This window comes from Dioszegia hungarica (genome assembly GCF_025882075.1).
Source record: "Dioszegia hungarica strain PDD-24b-2 chromosome Unknown MKK02contig_16, whole genome shotgun sequence".
NCBI classification, from domain to species: domain Eukaryota; kingdom Fungi; phylum Basidiomycota; class Tremellomycetes; order Tremellales; family Bulleribasidiaceae; genus Dioszegia; species Dioszegia hungarica.
The window spans coordinates 1,579,785-1,596,005 of record NW_026515773.1 but is presented as its reverse complement, the minus strand read 5'-3'; the positions used below and the strand labels follow the sequence as shown (position 1 = coordinate 1,596,005).

Below are 16,221 nucleotides of genomic sequence, written 5' to 3'. Positions count from 1 at the left end.
AGTAAGGAATCCCACTGCTTGCATCAGCTAGATTCCTTCATGCCAATTTTACACAGCTCGCCAACTCACTTTTGCAATTTCTGGAATCTATCATACAGCCCACTTCTCATATTCTCATGCGCATTGCGGATCACGCCCATCATGTAATCCGCCGCTGCCCTTTCGCCCAGTTGCAGCTGGAACCGCTGTCGCAACCGCTTGATGGTTGGTTCGCCTTGGAACGATGGCAGTTCCGTACCGAGCATGAGGTGCGCCGTGTCGATGAGCTGGTCGGCGTGCGGCCGGATGGCGAGGAAAGCCTTGACGGTGAGTTCGGTAAACATCTTGTAACCCGCCGAATCGCGTCCGCCCATGACTGCGATCATCTCGTGGTTGAGCTTGAACGAGTTGGGCTCGAACTTGATCCCGCCCGGCCCGATGTCAAAGAGGAAGCCAAAGTCTAGCTCCGTCAGCTTAGCTTGCAGGTCACGCACAAAGGAGAGACGTACCGATATGTACAATGTGACCATGGCCGTCAATCATGATGTTTCCATTGTGCCGGTCCTTGATCTGCAAGATGTAGCACGCCACCGAGTACGCCGCCATGGATTTGATAAAGTTCAAGCGGGCAGTTTTGAAGGTGACAGTATCGACCGAGCCATACTTGTTGATGAAGTACTCGTAGAGATCGTTAACCTGTGTTCGACCCATCTCGTCCCGTGATGTGGCGTCCGGTACAACATCGATCACACCACACTGTATAGTCAGCTTGTCCCATCATGTCAAACGAAAGAGTACTCACTCCCGGCGCAGTGGCAGTTACTCTATACGGGAAGAGATACAAGAACAACCCGATCCCCTGAAACACATTCTTGAACATTGCAATGATCTGCAACGCCAGCACATCCTGCCGGCAGTCATCCCCAACCTTGAAGATTGCCGACTGCCAGACATCGTACTTGTGCTTGATCATCGCGACCTGACCCGCTCCGACTGCAGTTGCCTCCGGCGCAATCTCCCTGCGCTCCTTTTGCACCTTGAATGTCGCCATGAAGGGCGCTTTGGCGTGACTCTGTAGTGGACGACCCGAGAGCCGATCGATATCGATGACCGTCCCGTCCGGATTGGAGGGGAGATATACACCGACCGAGAGCTCGATCCGAGCCATCTCCTCGTCGATTTTGGCCTTCTTCTCGGGCTTGCTCTTTTTGATGTATGGCTTGAGTTTGCCCGAGATCGACGTGACCTCGGAGAAGAAGTTGAACTCGAGATCGTAGAAGGCTTTTGCTTTGCCAGAGAGGCCTGCGACGATCATGTTGATCATCCGGTCGAGTAAGGGTTTCATCGGATCCTCTTCGGCCTGAGGATTAGCTCGAGCACTATGCTGCTACCCTCTCAAACTCACTCCGTCATCTCCTCGGTACGTGTTGGCCTTCATATTCCATATAATCTGGTGGCAGAACAGCTGAGAAATTTTGGACGTTTCGAAGATGAACCGTTCGACGTATCCTACAGGATTAGCGGTATTCATTCTATCATAATGGAGCGACCTACCGAGCGCGTCCGTTCTCAAAGCTTGCACCACTTGCGGAACAAAGAAGAAGGTAACATCGACTGGATGCTGTTCCAGTACTCGCATGCCATATTGCAAGATGAGCGGGTGGTTTTGGTATCGTGGTTGGAAGTAAACAAGCGCAGTGACTGGCGGAACAGGTGCCCAGACGGGCAGCCACTATATCGGTCAGCTCTCGCACGTTCCAGACGGTATCCTGCGAAGCTCACCTTTAATGCTGCCCTCGACTCTGGCCCAATGTGGTCCCCAATGACATAATGCAGAGCCTCTGGGACGTGAACGACCTGCTTTGGATTGGCGCGGACGAGCTTGGTGATCTCCGCCTGGACATTGGCGTGCTTGAAGCGTTCGCCCAAATGGACCGCCATAGATGGGGATATTCTCCATGCTTTCCGTACAGTCCTTGGCCATTCCGCCTGGTTAAATCAGCTTCATTCCTATACGAGGCCAGAGCTGACCTACTGTTGACATGCTCCTCTCTATCTGACCTTGCGCCACTGATCTTCCACCCTCCGCTAACGGATTGGACCAGACCTCCAAACGCGCAATCTCGTTCTCAATGAGCAAGGATAACAGCTTGACTCGATCCGTGTGTTGGGAAGTGTAGTCCTGAAGATCGGTCGATCCATGGATGAGGATTGCCGGAGGACGATCACTCATGGACGACGTGGAGTGGTCGGCGCGTATCTGGTCGGATCGGACGGCAGAGATGAAGTCTTGCAATAAGCGAATTTCGGCCCCAATTTTGTCGCGATTACTGCCGAAGGACCATCTGTACTCTCAGCGATTTTGCCCAGCTAGTGGGTGGTCTTTACTCACTGAGGACGGACGGAGAACCAAGAATAGGCAGCTGAAAACAGCCGATCTCGTAGCCTGAGTTCCAGCAGCGTCTCGAGCCTGACGCTCGCCAGAATCCGGAAACCAAAGAGTAAGAGCGAGAACCGAGCTTCTCGAGCGAGCGGATGGGTGCTACCGGATCAGCATCGATTCCGCCTTGAAATGATCTACTGCTCACCTCATGTGTGACGTTGGCGCCACGGATCGCATCATAAGCCTGATAATGGGCATTACGATCTCTGGCTCGCTCTGCTTGACCGTTTGGTACTGGCTGGATAGGAAGTTGATGAGAAGAAGATGTGGTGAAAGGAGTCGTCTGGCTTTGGAGAGCTCCAGATTCATGATGTTCTCGTCACTTGGCGAGTACTCGACGGGGGCCACGAAGGGGTCGTGATAGCTTGAAGGTAAGCCCAATTTTCCCTCTGCAGCAGACAGACAGTACTCACTCCATAGCTGCGCTGAATAGACCCTTCTTACTCTTGATCGTCTCCAGCCAAGCCGCAGAAATCTCGCCAATAACAGATGCGAGAGCGGCAGGGCGCTGCCGCAACAACTGAGTCCAGGCGACGATACCTGCAGTGATGCTTTGGGTGGTGAAGGTCGCCATGGGGCGCTGGACGAGGTGGTATATGATGTCGTTGTACATCTGAAAGTCAGCTACCGCTCAAGTCATCTGATGCGTATGTGACTGACGGGGGGCGGAGCGAGCAGTGCCGACACGGCTTCTGAGAGGAAATGGCCGAGTCTACCATTTTGCTTAGCACCATCTGCGACTGTTTTTGGTGACTCCTCGAAGTTGCCGTTCAGCAAAGCAGCGAGCGTTATTTCGCCTGCCTGGGCGCGGGTCTGTCCAGCATGTTCGGTATTGGCCAAAGCAGCCAAGATCTGCTCGCGCAAGGGCTCATCTAGGCTTTACAGCGGTCAGCGTGAGCCCGTTTGTTTTGTGGTTCTTGCAGGAGGTCGACTCACTAGTCCATTGCGGCGGCTGAGCATGTAAGGTAGCACAATATCTGCGGACAGGAATCAGACGTATACTAATTAGAGAAGAGTTGATAGAGTTGAAGCTGTAGCTAGATCTAGCTCGTAAAGCGGCGGGCGGGCGAGGTAACGTAAAGGCAATTGTGATCACGATAACTCATGCAGCTGCATCATGACATCGCTCATACACCCCATATCAGTACGGGTCCCAAGACGGGATGTCCACAAGCGCTCGGCCAGTCGCCGGTCTCTCTTCCTCTGCCGCAGCGTCTTCCCAGGCCAAACCCGACAGGCTATATATCGGCAATCTTTCGTCAACCGTAGATGAGTACACCCTCATCCAGCTCCTACAGCGCTATGGCAGCATCACCAACCTGGACTACATGTTCCACAAGTCTGGCGCGCTCAAGGGCAAGCCAAGGGGCTACGCCTTCGTTCAATTTTCTAGTAAAGATGTAAGTCGTCCTGCACTTTGACTGGACAGGCAGGACAAGCTGACCGTGCTTCTTCTCCTTCTCTTCGCCCGTTTTTCAAGGACGCGTTAAAAGCTATGGTAAAGCTGCATGATCGACTACTGAGGGGAAGGAAGCTCGTAGTTACCTACGCAAGCTCCGTGAGCTGCCCTCTTATCACCTTTGTGTTTGGACAAAGCTGAAACGTAGGCTCCTCTTACCGACTTGCCACTTGCTTCTAAAGGCCGTCGTTCTGAACCGGCCAAGACGACCACCCTATCCCTGCTCAAGAGTCAGAAGAAGCCTCACAGGTGAGCTACTGGATATCTCCTAGTCGAATGATCCAACCTGACACGACAGTGCGGCTGCCCAAATTGCAGCTATGGAAGCTAAGCTCGCCTCGATGCAAAGCCGGAAGCCTGCGGATGAAGATTATGTACCCGGTCAATCCTTCCGGGTTTCACCGGCGGTCGGGTCGCCGGGACCCTCCTCTCAGCGCGTGCACGAAGATGATGAGATGGATCTAGAGGAGGAGCTGGGGCTGGACGCGGGGAGGAGGGCGGCAGAAGATTTAGAGAGGGAGATGGTGGCTGAGCTGGAAGGGAAGGGGAAGGGGAAAGGGAGGGGAAGGGCGAGTCCAGATAGGTCGCGCGGACCATCTAAACTAGCCCCTCCTACCACTACCCCAGCCGAACCGACTTCCTCATCTGCAGCTCCCGCCGACCACGGCTCCGGGAAGTCTCCTCACCTTCCAGCCCATCGCGGACCAACGCAGAACCTCTCGCCATCAAGACCTGCAGCCCCTCCAAAAGGTCTCGCAAACTTGCCGAAGAAGCCATCGTTCTTGTAGATATACCAAGTCTATGTATGCTTTCATAGTCCATACCTGACCTTCATCGCTGCCCATACCGCCGCGACCTTTTCCCTGTCCATCGTCCAGGCCTCATCCGCTCCAAATCCGAGCTCCTTCCTACGCTGACCCGCCGGAGACGCCGCAGTGGATAGTACGACGGTCGAGCTGCCCGTCATATGTACCTCCCTCACTGAAGCTATTTTGTCTAGCATACCGCCCACGTTGTCGGCATTGAGCCCTGAGCCTGGGAGAACGGATATTGACCGGCCCGAATGCAGCCTGTGCATGGCGCAAAGCTTCGAGAGGATGGACAACCCCGGAATGCCCTCGGGGGCAGTTCTTGCTTGTCCGCTGATCCATCAATACTAGCCAAGAGTCCAGTCACAGATGTGCCACGCACCTAGATAGAATCCGCGTCACGCCGTCTATTGTCGCTATGTTCCAGAAGCTCCTTGCGAGATCGCATGAAACGTCAATAGCACGGTGGAAGGTGATGTCGAGGGGATGGGCGGCCTTGGCCAATCTCACGCATGTCAGCTAGATAGGTGAAGCTGGTGTCTGGAAATCCAGTGAGAGTGGGACATACCGACTACACGCTTTCATGTCCACTTCGCCTTCCTCAGTCAGGCATCCAAAGACGACGCCATTCACACCTTCAGACTTGAATGCGAGGATGTCCTGCTCCATGACGCACAGCTCAGTTTCGGAGTACACAAAGGGACCTATTCGGGGTCGGATCATTGCCTGTGTGTCTCAGCCATGTATAAGGTCGCTTGTGGCATTTTGGCAGACGTACCATGAGCCTTGCCTCTGGGTAGCGGCTTCTTATCGCTCTGATTAGACCGATGCTCGGGGTCAGGCCTCCACCTGCTACATCAACACATACCAAAGCCGGTATATGACAATGAGCCTTGCTTACCGTGTATGAGGTTGGAGCACACCTCGAACCTATTCTTCCCTAGTCGAGCGATATCTAGAACTCTGTAAGATCAGCGCAAGTTGCGAGAACGGTACTTCTTCGACTCGCCTTTCGACCGACTCGAGAGAGTCCACGCAGATCTCGAGCGCGACCGGGCTGCCGTCTTTAATTCAGTCTCAGCTTACTCTAAATTAGAGCTGCCTATCTCACCTGCGCTCTGAGGATCCTGCTTGTTTGACAGCTCCCTGGCAAACTTGCGGGAAAACTGTTCGGAGACAGCGAGGTCGCGTGGATCGGCCGCGGCATGAGGTTCCGCTAGTGGATTGAGCAGGTCTTTTGGAAGAGAGTTGCCGTCAGCGATGAGACGGCTCATAGCAGATCGCTAAACAGGCCAGAGAGGCACTGAGCAAGGCTTGTCATATGAGTATATTTGCCAGAGGTTCGGATCAAGCATGAGTGGACCAATGCAAGTGCCTGGAGCCGCTGAATATTTTACGTGAGGAATGCGGAGCGTGCCTGGTACCTGGTTTTACGCAGGTTCAGCCCTGAATCTGCCCGGGTAAACCTTTGACTGGCAAAAGCGAAATCAAGCACGCCCCTCCCTTGTGCACACTCGCGGCTAGACATCGCACGCTCAAGGTATCGGCTATGGTACCGAGGCTCCCCCTCGTCAGACTTCCGCCGTGCGCGACGGTGCACAAGCTCGGCGCAGCGTCCTTGACGCCCTCGACCGCCCTTTTGAGATTTGGCGACAAGGGGTGGACGATACCGCATGGCTCTGAGAGCAAGGGCAGCAGTCGAGCCGGATGGGCTATAGTCGGAGATAGCGAGGGTAGGCGACTAGCTGTGGAGGTGCGTCTCCGTCCCGGTCCATGTGTGAAGCAGCTGCTCATGCACAAGGCAGACGTTGCTCAGTAGATACCGCATACATCCATCCCCGCCTCCACCTGGCGCATTCCCGTATACAAACTCCCTCCTGGCGTCAGCCGCTTCCACCTCCGAGATGACTACTCCCTCTCGCCCCATCAGACATCTCGCTTTCGCGCGCCCACCCCCTTCCGGCGAGTTCACAGACTTCACAGCTCGTTACGGCGCTCTACAAGAGGAAGACAAGCTCTCTTTCCGGGAGACCCTCCTCGCCCTTGATCCTGCACCCTCAGAGGCCGACATTGACCGGGTCGCCACACTCATGCGGATAACACACCTGCTCGACTTGCCATCGGTGTCGTTCTCGTCTGGGCAGACGCGGCGGGGCCGGATCGCCGCTGCCCTCCTCACGCGGCCGGTACTGCTGTTACTGGAGGACCCCATGGCGGGTCTGGATGTGAAGTCTAGAGCGGAGGTATCTAAGGTGCTGGGAGAGCTGGATGGGGAGGGGGAGATCCGGGTTGTACTGGTCTTAAGGGGCAAGGGGGATGGAATGCCAGAATGGGTGGGGAATGTCGCTGAGGTGAGGAGCGGGGATGTTTGGATTGGTAGCAGGGAGGAATGGGAGGCAAGATCCATGGCGACGTCTGGGGCAGCCAGGATAGAGCCTCTCGAGGATCATGCGGAGACCGTTCGGACAAGCCAGGATGGGGAGCGGAAAAGCGGGAAGGCGGTAGTAGAGCTGAACGGCGTGACCGTCAGCTATGGCGAGGGAACGCGAATAGTGCTCAAGGGGATCGACTGGACGATCCGTGAAGGGGAAAGATGGCATCTTCAGGGGTCTAACGGTGAGCATTAGTTCTATTGTCCCGTATACTCACTAACGAGCTAGGATCCGGCAAGACGACTCTTCTTTCCCTCATCCTGGGCCACCATCCCCGCTCCTTCTCCCTACCCCCTTCGTCCCTCCAGCTCTTCTCCAAACCCCGCCGCTCCACCCCCACCCCCATTCTCCGCTCACTTATCGGTCACACCTCGCCTGAAATCTACGCGGCTTTCCCGCGAGGTATGGGCCTCACCGCCGCACAAGCCATCGGGACAGGATTCGAGGGCGTCTTTTCCCGTCGGCCCTTGACCGCTCCGCAGAGGGACCGAGTCATGCAGCTCCTCGAATTCTGCAAAGACTATCTTGTACCCGCAAGATCAGCACAGAGGGGCACAGCGACACTGGAGGATATTGCACGCACCAATTTTGCGCATTTCACTCCGGCTCAACAGGCCCTGCTGCTCTTCCTGCGGGCGCTTGTCGGCCGGCCGCCGCTGGTGATCTTGGATGAGCCGAGTCAAGGAGTGGATGAGGCGATGTGGAAGCGGTGCGTCGAGCTGCTGGAGCAGGAGTGGAAGGAGCGGCCAGAGATGAGTACGGTGGTGGTCAGTCATTATGAGGATGAGGTGCCATGGGGCAAGGGCCATGGCAAAGTCTTGCGTTTAGATGATGGGAGAGGGGAGGTGGAATGAAACATCTAGATCTAATGCAGAGATATATCTATCAGACGATACTGGTACACTTCATAGATCTGTGTTTTCTTCTTTCTATGATTTCGCGTCTGACGGATCTGACTCCCTTGATACCTGCTGACATTACACCTTCTTTCGGTGCTCCTGCAAGGCGTGAGCGTCTCCCTGAGATACAAGCCACGAGATGACAACTCACAGGCTTATGGTCTACCTCATGATCAACGTGCACAAAGCACCGATCTACATCCGGCAGAGCCTCGATCTGATCTTGCAGATCTTGAGAGAGATCGTGAGCTCGCCAGAGGGGCATGTCAGGCGGGAGTACAATGTCGATCTCGACAAAGTACTGGGGACCGCTGTGGTAGATCTTGACTGTGTCGATGGAGGTGATCTCGGGCGAGAAGGTCATCGCCTGAACGTCAGCTGCCGTACCTAATCAGAAGTGAGGCGGACTGACCTTGTAGGTGACGAGATTTTGATACTCGGCTGGAGCTGTGATGCCGCACAACTGCTGGAACTCTTCTACCAAACATTAGTCTTTGCTCTACCGACAGCGGGCCGGTAAAGGTCAAGCTCACTGTAGGTGGTCCTCGCCCAGATCGCCATCACGACCAGAGCGATGGTCATAGCTCCCGCCGGGTCAATCCACCAAGCAATTTTGCCACCTCCAACGGCTGCCAGGATACCAAAGCCGTTTCTGAGCGATCAGCGTATGCGACCAAGAAGGGCGAGTCAATGAAGAATGACTCACGTGAAGAGGTCGTTTCTGTGATCCTCCCAGAGCACCTGCACTTGGCTGCTCCATTTCCTGATGGCATAGCACATGATGAATAACGAGAGCTTAACGCCAAACGCCACGCAGACAACAATGACACTGGTCAAGTTGAAATTGTCCACGTCCGATCCGTCGTGCTCGACAAACTCCCGAATGGACTGGACCACCAGGATAAGATTGACGGCGAACATGAGGTGTCCAAAGATGATATTGCCGGCCGTCTCGAACCGCGATCCGCCGAGTGGCCATTTACGCTCCTCGGCCTTGTTGGCCGCCCGATGTGCGATCCATAGGATGAGATTGGCGATAGGGTCGAAGACTGAGTCGACCATGGTGGCGAAGAGAGCGAGGGAGCCGGAAGTGATGGCCGCGTAGAGCTGGAGGACGGCTAGGATGCAGTTGCACCCAAACGATATGTTGACGGCGAGCTTGACGCGGAATGCGTTATCGGCGGCATCCTGGGCGCCCTCGGCCGAGAGGGTCGACAAGGGTTTGAGGAGGGTGTCGATATGCTCGTTCTGCGTCTCATAAAAGTCCGCCACCTTCTTGCCCTTGCGCCTGGACTTGTCGCGCCTGGAGCGAGTCAGCCGGTAAGTCTTCTGAAAGAAAGGCAGGTCAGATCAAGACGTACTGTCTCAGCCCCTCAATAGCGTCATCGCTTATGACCTTGTCGCGGAGGAGTAGTGGATCCCGTTCGCCCGCCTCCCGCCCCACGACGCTATGCATGCCCATATATTCCAGGTCCGTCTCTCGGTCCGACTGCGGAGAGTTGACGTCGGGAGCGCGGGACTTCCCCTTTGACCCCGAGCCAATCTCGGAGATCATTATTGGCAGTTCGACATGGGCGGCTGCAAGGTGTGCCATGATGTGTGTTTGTTCGTCGCACGCAGCAGCTGGGGTAAGTAGAAAGATAGATCTGCCTGCCTTGCGCTAATTGCTTCGCATGCAGATAGTAAAAATTATAAAATTTGCATTTATCCTACTGTTGGAAATCCGAGCTATTCAACTAAGGTCTATGGAACTATACTATAACTATCTATTCCCAAGTTACAGATCTAGCTCTCGCCCTCACGAACCCCAGCGATAGCCCCCGTAATAACGCCGCCCACTCCCAGTCTTTCACCCCCTCCTCCCATGCATCCATCTGCTTCTTTGTGTCCTTCTCCATGAACCCCCCGCTTGTCATCACGACCGCCGAAAATTTCCCAATCCCGCTCGGAGCATTCTCCCTCGTCTTCGCTGCCACCGCCCTGAGGTATCTGTCCATCTGCGCCTCAATCTGGTCCCAGATCGGTGTTGTAGAGGTGGATGAGACTGGGTGTTGGGGATCTTTGCCGAAGGAGGAGAGGGCGGATTCGCTGAAGATGGAGTAGACTTTGATGTCGTGTTCCGAGGTGGCCAGACCAGAGCCGTCTGAACCCCAGACCCGGAGATCGTTCCTTCTCAGGGACTCTTCCGTTGAAGTAGGCTCGAGTTCTACCTTGACGCCCCGGACGGACGAGAGGGTTTGGCCGATACCGCGGACGACCATGTTGTGACGGGGGTACTTGCCGTCAATGTTGCAGGTCTCCGGATGGCCGAGACCCTGGCCATCTTTGCCGCACCGGTTGCAATGATTGGAGAGGGGGAGGAGGGTCCGATAGTGAAGGGCGACGCTGATTTGTTGATTTGTAAGTTGTAGCGCTTTCGTCCAGGGGATGGCAGACAGCCATAATCTCCCCAAGGGCGACCCGTTCTCCCTCATTCCCTTCCTCTCCTTGTCCGTCAATTTCGCCAGCAGCACCTCCCTCCTCGCGTCCAGCACCACCAGACATCTCTCGCTCTGACCGACGACCTTCTCCGCCGCTCCCTCCTGCTCCCACTCGTCCGGCTCCAACAGACTCTTCAAGGTTATGTCCGCCATCTCATCCGCTGCCGCCCTGGCTATGGGCGCCACCTCCTCGTGGGACAGAATTCCCATACCACCGCTCCTGATGGGTAGAGACATGATCTCGTCTTGGAATCGGTGATCCCCATCACTCGACCTGAGAGAGATGATGCTGTTCCAGAGCGCGGTGTCTAGCTCTGCCCAGACGTGTCCGAGGTCCGAGGTATCGAGGCACCGCTGCAGGTGGCGGAGTTTCTGCTGATACGAGAGCCGGAGGATGAGGAGGGCGTGCTGTGCGTGGAGGGAATCGAGCTTGTCAAGGTTGAGGGAGAGCTCGGCGATCTTGGCCCTGAGGAAGGTCTCTCTCCCTGCTCTGGGGCCGATAAAGCTGCCAAGCACCTTGATCCCGTTCGACCGTACGTCGTCGAGTAGCCAAGACTGGCACTTGAGCTCGTTGAGGGTAAGGTGGTGAGGGCGGGACTGGAAGAAGGTTTTCGTTTTAGGGAGGGGGTCGAAATCGGTGGAGAGGATGTAAACGTCGTCGAGATACGCCAGGATGAGGCAATTGGGCCCCAGCTCCCGTTGGAGATCCTCGAGGACGACGCGCATGGCGATAGAGAAGAGTAGCGGCCCCAGCGGGTCCCCCTGGCGGACTCCCTCCGAGGAGAAGATGACGTCTACCCATTCGTCCCCCTCCAGTCTCGTCTCCAGACCGTTCACCACTAAAATCGACTTCCGCCCATACGCCCACTTCGCCGCTCGGTATAGACCCGGCGCGTACTTCTTGACCGCCTCTGCGATAGACCTCCGCGACTTGAGATTGAAAGCGTTCTTCGCGTCCAGACTGGTTACCCACTTGTACTCCGCCGGTAGCTTCTTATCCGCCGCTCGCTGTATGACCCTCAGAATCGGCTCCACTCCCCCCTTTGTCCCTACACCGTACTGATTGACCCCCAGCATTGAGGGATTGAACATCTTGCGGACGATCGCCTTCATGAACGTCCGGAAGAGCAGGTCGCCCACCGCGATTGGTCGAATCCCTCCGACATCGTCCTTCGCTAGTGGGGTGATGCGGCTAGCGCAGAGCATTTCGCGTCCCGGCGCCGTGCCGGCGGCGATCATAGAACAAAGAAGGGTGAGGAATTTGAGGACCGCGTCTTTCTTGGAGACGAGCCGGAGGAGGAAGACCGACCAGCCCGATATGCCGCCGGACACGTCGCGGGCGAAGCTGGCGATAGCCCTTAGTATATCCGCCTCGTTCGGGACCACACTGTTCCGCGGTCCGTCTGATGCGTCCCTGTCGCCGAATGGGTGTTCCTCGCCCGCGGGATGTAGCCCCCTTAACTTCTCCACCACCTCATCGTTCAACCTCGCCACCTTGCTCTCGCCTGCCAAAATCCTCGCCGCCGTGCCCACCCTACCCTTCCCGACCAGCTTCTCTACCTTGGTTGATACATCTCCACCACTACCGCCCAGTCCTTGCCCCTCCCTCTTTACCGCCTCCGGCCACTGAACGTCCGGATAGCTCCTGAGACGCTCCACCGCGCCGGGCCCCTTCAATTGAGTAGCCAGAACGCCGACTTTCGGGAGGGCGAGAAAGTCGAGCAGGTTGCTGGCCGTCTTGTTGGCCATGAAGCGGAGAGCGCAGCGTTCGGCGGCGAGGGTGTAGTCGGGTCTGAGATGGGGTGGCAGGTCTACCAGCATAGCCGGTATGTCCTTGAGAGTGAGGAAGAGGGCGAGGAGGGCGGAGTTGGACATGGGTGGCCTCGGCTCCCGAGCTGGTCCGGGGAGCTGTTGAGCCGCCTTCTTCACCCTCCACGAGGGTGCGTAGTTTGCCTTGCCCTTGCGGCGCGGAGTGGGGCCAGACGGGTCTGCCGGGGCGGTCGGCGCGGTATCTGCCTCAGTGGTCATTTCCGTCCCCGCGTCCACCTCCATCTCTGCTTCCTGCTCCCTCATAGCCTCTTCCACCAGCCTCCGGCGTTCATACACTCCCCTCAGCGTCCTTTCCTTCTCCTCGATTATCCTCTTTTCCTCCCTCGCCCGCCGTAACTCCTCCAGATCTACGACCGCCTCCTGCTCCTCAGCCTCCCCTTGGCCCCCACTCTCTCCCTCACTCTCGCTTACTGCCCCAGTGGGGCCGGATCACCTCCAGCCGATCTAACGGGACTCGGGGAGGGTGGTTGTTGTGGACGGGCCGGGTCGTCCGAGGTGGTGGCCGTGGTGGCGGCGATCGCCGAGGTTGAGGGATTTTCCGCACTGCCTGCTTCTAGGGCGTCAGTGAAGAACTGGGACGCGTGTGGTCTGAGCTGCCTGGCCGTCTTGATGACCGTGCGCTTTGCCGAGAAGGACGCTTTCCGAGTAGGGGCTGTACGGGTGGGGGTGGGCGGGGAGTAACGGTTGGGCCGGTTCCTGCGGCGTGGAGTGATGGTGGGGGTTTCGAAGTCGACCGGGCCCGAGCGGCGGGTCATGGCGTGTGGCGTCGCCATAATGGGATCCGGTTGTCGGTCGAGGCGGCGGCAAGACCCGCCGGGCCGGGGGGACTACGTAGTCGGGGCCAAGGACTGGGGGGATGTGGTGTTCGGTGTTGTTTGGAGGTATAAAAAGAGGGTTGAAAAACGGACGAGCCGCGAGTCCGCCTTGATCCGCTGTGGAGTCTGTGTTGGTTGTGGAGTGGTGGAGTGGTAGAGTGGTAGAGTGGTAGAGTGGTAGAGTGGTAGAGTGGTAGAGTGGTAGAGTGGTAGAGTGGTAGAGTGGTAGAGTGGTAGAGTGGTAGAGTGGTAGAGTGGTAGAGTGGTAGAGTGGTAGAGTGGTAGAGTGGTAGAGTGGTAGAGTGGTAGAGTGGTAGAGTGGTAGAGTGGTAGAGTGGTAGAGTGGTAGAGTGGTAGAGTGGTAGAGTGGTAGAGTGGTAGAGTGGTAGAGTGGTAGAGTGGTAGAGTGGTAGAGTGGTAGAGTGGTAGAGTGGTAGAGTGGTAGAGTGGTAGAGTGGTAGAGTGGTAGAGTGGTAGAGTGGTAGAGTGGTAGAGTGGTAGAGTGGTAGAGTGGTAGAGTGGTAGAGTGGTAGAGTGGTAGAGTGGTAGAGTGGTAGAGTGGTAGAGTGGTAGAGTGGTAGAGTGGTAGAGTGGTAGAGTGGTAGAGTGGTAGAGTGGTAGAGTGGTAGAGTGGTAGAGTGGTAGAGTGGTAGAGTGGTAGAGTGGTAGAGTGGTAGAGTGGTAGAGTGGTAGAGGTAGAGTGGTAGAGTGGTAGAGTGGTAGAGTGGTAGAGTGGTAGAGTGGTAGAGTGGTAGAGTGGTAGAGTGGTAGAGTGGTAGAGTGGTAGAGTGGTAGAGTGGTAGAGTGGTAGAGTGGTCTCGCATGCCGTTACTGACAGCCATTGCGTCATAGCTATGCCACGTGGCCGACTGCACCGCCCAGCCAGCCGCCACCACCGCGCCACCAAGGGGCACGCTCCGCATACCTCACATCACAGCTAATTCCCGCATCTTATTGACTCTATTGTACATCTATCATACACCCTTCACCACATCATCACCTATAGACTGCAGAAACACAATGGGATTCGCTAGCAAACTCGGTGCGTTCTTTCCATCCTGTTCCACGGAGCCCTTCGGCCTCGTCCCTTTGAAGCGGTCGCTGACTCTTGGCAGCTCAAGCCAACCAGGCCGCCACCGCTATCGGTGGGATGGCCGGCGGACCGAAGCCCCCAGGTGCCCCTGGAGGTTATGGTGCCCCTGCTCCCGGCGGTTACGGTCAGCAGCAACCTGGGCAGTACGGCCAACAGCAACCCGGCCAGAGTCAGTACGGTCAGCAGCCCCCGCAGGGCCAGTACGGCCAGCCACCTCAGCAACAGCAGTACGGTCAACCCCCGTCCGGCCAGAGCCAATATGGTCAACAGCCGGGTCAGCACCAGCAGTCGGGACAGTACGGTCAGCAGCCCTCGCAAGGACAATACGGCCAGCAGCCTGGTCAGCAGCCCGGACAGGGACAATACGGCCAACAGCCCGGACAAGGTCAATACGGCCAGCAACCAGGACAGGGCCAGTATGGTCAGCCGCCTCAGCAGGGGCAGTACGTTCAACAGCAGCCGGGCCAGTACGGGCAGCCCCAGCAAGGCCAGTACGGTCAGCAGCAGCACCAGCCGCCTCACGGGGTTCCTCCAGGCCAGTACGGTGCCCCGCAGGGTGCTCACGCCGGTATGGGCAGCGGCTCTCTCAGCCCGCAGATCGTCACCCAGCTCCTGCAATCCTGTGTCCAGGACGTGAGTGGTCGCCCTCATTACAGTCACCGGAAGCCGCTGATCAATGCAGCAACACCTGAATGCCTTCTACCCGCCTGGGTCGGTCGAGCAGATCGCTCAGCGCGTCTCTCAGTCTGGCGTTCTCGACAAGCTCGCGGCCGCTTGGCGTCTCCCCGTCGAGCTCGCTGCGGACCTCGTCAAGATTGCGCTCTTCGACGTTGTCATCCTGGTGGACGACTCGGGCAGTATGGCATTCGAGCAGAACGGCGAGCGCATTGATGATCTCAAGATGTGAGCTCTTACTGGAGACACTTGTGGCACGTGGCTGACCTGCAGGATCCTCGGCAAGATTGCTTTCGCCTGCTCCTTGTTCGACCACGATGGAATGTAAGTCAGATACTGCTCATCGTACATATACCAGAGCTGACCAGTTCAGCCAAGTCCGATTCCTCAACTCCAACCTCCAGGGGAACAATATCAACTCGGAGCAGGCTGCCCTCCAGCTCGTCCAGCAAGTCAAGTTCAGCGGTAAGTAATCCCGTCCTGGATGAGGAAAGAAAGCTCATGATCAGGTCTTACCCCGCTCGGAACGGCTCTCGACCAGAAGATTCTGCAGCCGCTCCTTCTCGGTCCCGCCAGGCAGAACGCGCTCCAGAAGCCCTTGCTCGTGATTGCTATCACTGATGGTACTCCCGCCGGCGAGCCGTCCGACAAGAGTGAGCCGCAATGTCTCGAAGCGTACCGTGTGTGTGGCTGACCAGACAGTCATCCAGGTCATCGTCAATGCCAACCGCGAGCTGCAGCAGTCCCGCTGTATGTCCATCTCTCTGTCCGGCAGCAGATTGATGCTAATAAGTTACAGACGGACCAGATGCGGTCTCCTACCAGCTCTCACAGGTCGGTAACGACCAGAAGGCCCAGCAGTTCCTCACTTCGCTGGATGATGACCCGAACATTGGTCGTCTCATCGACCAGACCATGGACTACGAGGCGGAGCAGGCGCAGATGATGCAGAAGACTGGGCAGGACATGAGCCCTGATATGTGGATCATGAAGTGAGTTGCGCAAGGTCGAGCGTAGAGCATGAGCCATGGCTGATTTGCCAGGCTTCTTTTGGGTCCCATCGATACGTCTTACGACAGCAAGGGTGAGTTGATCTTCCAGGATCATATTGTGCAGGACGATCCATGCTGACAATCCAGACGAGTCCGCTGGACGCCGTTAAGTATAAGGGGCATACAGTCCGATGGACGACGGCGCGGGGAAATTAGAAGATACGATGTAAACAAAAGCTATAAAGCATGATATACTTGTCTCGCACAGACTGATTAGAACCTTGAATCATGATCAGAGTTGCTGACAACCTCTGC

General features: G+C 56.6%; 6 protein-coding genes across 6 annotated transcripts; 3 read left to right on the top strand and 3 right to left on the bottom strand.

The window, feature by feature from the left end:
- Window positions 1–65: 65 nt before the first annotated feature.
- MKK02DRAFT_17969 (kinase-like domain-containing protein) lies at window positions 66–3,035 on the bottom strand (the record flags this gene model as incomplete). The annotated part of the gene is made up of 10 exons (XM_053085872.1): window positions 66–439; window positions 489–735; window positions 782–1,339; window positions 1,385–1,488; window positions 1,534–1,711; window positions 1,762–1,968; window positions 2,015–2,324; window positions 2,372–2,521; window positions 2,568–2,786; window positions 2,836–3,035. 10 exons carry the CDS (start codon window positions 3,033–3,035, stop codon window positions 66–68), a joined length of 2,547 nt encoding a protein of 848 aa, XP_052943819.1.
- A 550-nt stretch (window positions 3,036–3,585) lies between these two features.
- On the top strand, window positions 3,586–4,669 carry MKK02DRAFT_18115 (uncharacterized protein; the record flags this gene model as incomplete). Its single annotated transcript, XM_053085895.1, has 4 exons — window positions 3,586–3,822; window positions 3,903–3,980; window positions 4,030–4,130; window positions 4,180–4,669. The coding sequence occupies 4 exons, from the start codon at window positions 3,586–3,588 to the stop codon at window positions 4,667–4,669; spliced, it is 906 nt and encodes a 301-aa protein (XP_052943818.1).
- Window positions 4,670–4,692: 23 nt separating this feature from the next.
- On the bottom strand, window positions 4,693–5,964 carry MKK02DRAFT_38713 (CutC family-domain-containing protein; the record flags this gene model as incomplete). The annotated part of the gene is made up of 7 exons (XM_053090240.1): window positions 4,693–5,023; window positions 5,073–5,195; window positions 5,259–5,416; window positions 5,469–5,539; window positions 5,592–5,653; window positions 5,712–5,754; window positions 5,802–5,964. 7 exons carry the CDS (start codon window positions 5,962–5,964, stop codon window positions 4,693–4,695), a joined length of 951 nt encoding a protein of 316 aa, XP_052943817.1.
- Window positions 5,965–6,239: 275 nt separating this feature from the next.
- Window positions 6,240–7,976, top strand: MKK02DRAFT_18012 (P-loop containing nucleoside triphosphate hydrolase protein; the record flags this gene model as incomplete). The annotated part of the gene is made up of 3 exons (XM_053085879.1): window positions 6,240–6,443; window positions 6,496–7,306; window positions 7,351–7,976. The coding sequence occupies 3 exons, from the start codon at window positions 6,240–6,242 to the stop codon at window positions 7,974–7,976; spliced, it is 1,641 nt and encodes a 546-aa protein (XP_052943816.1).
- Window positions 7,977–8,099: 123 nt separating this feature from the next.
- Window positions 8,100–9,576, bottom strand: MKK02DRAFT_17855 (uncharacterized protein; the record flags this gene model as incomplete). The annotated part of the gene is made up of 6 exons (XM_053085848.1): window positions 8,100–8,120; window positions 8,173–8,388; window positions 8,434–8,498; window positions 8,555–8,673; window positions 8,728–9,314; window positions 9,379–9,576. The coding sequence occupies 6 exons, from the start codon at window positions 9,574–9,576 to the stop codon at window positions 8,100–8,102; spliced, it is 1,206 nt and encodes a 401-aa protein (XP_052943815.1).
- Window positions 9,577–14,296: 4,720 nt separating this feature from the next.
- Window positions 14,297–16,045, top strand: MKK02DRAFT_17401 (uncharacterized protein; the record flags this gene model as incomplete). The annotated part of the gene is made up of 9 exons (XM_053085783.1): window positions 14,297–14,579; window positions 14,775–14,872; window positions 14,922–15,142; window positions 15,188–15,238; window positions 15,288–15,379; window positions 15,424–15,567; window positions 15,617–15,664; window positions 15,714–15,906; window positions 15,958–16,045. 9 exons carry the CDS (start codon window positions 14,297–14,299, stop codon window positions 16,043–16,045), a joined length of 1,218 nt encoding a protein of 405 aa, XP_052943814.1.
- Between the last annotated feature and the right edge of the window lie 176 nt (window positions 16,046–16,221).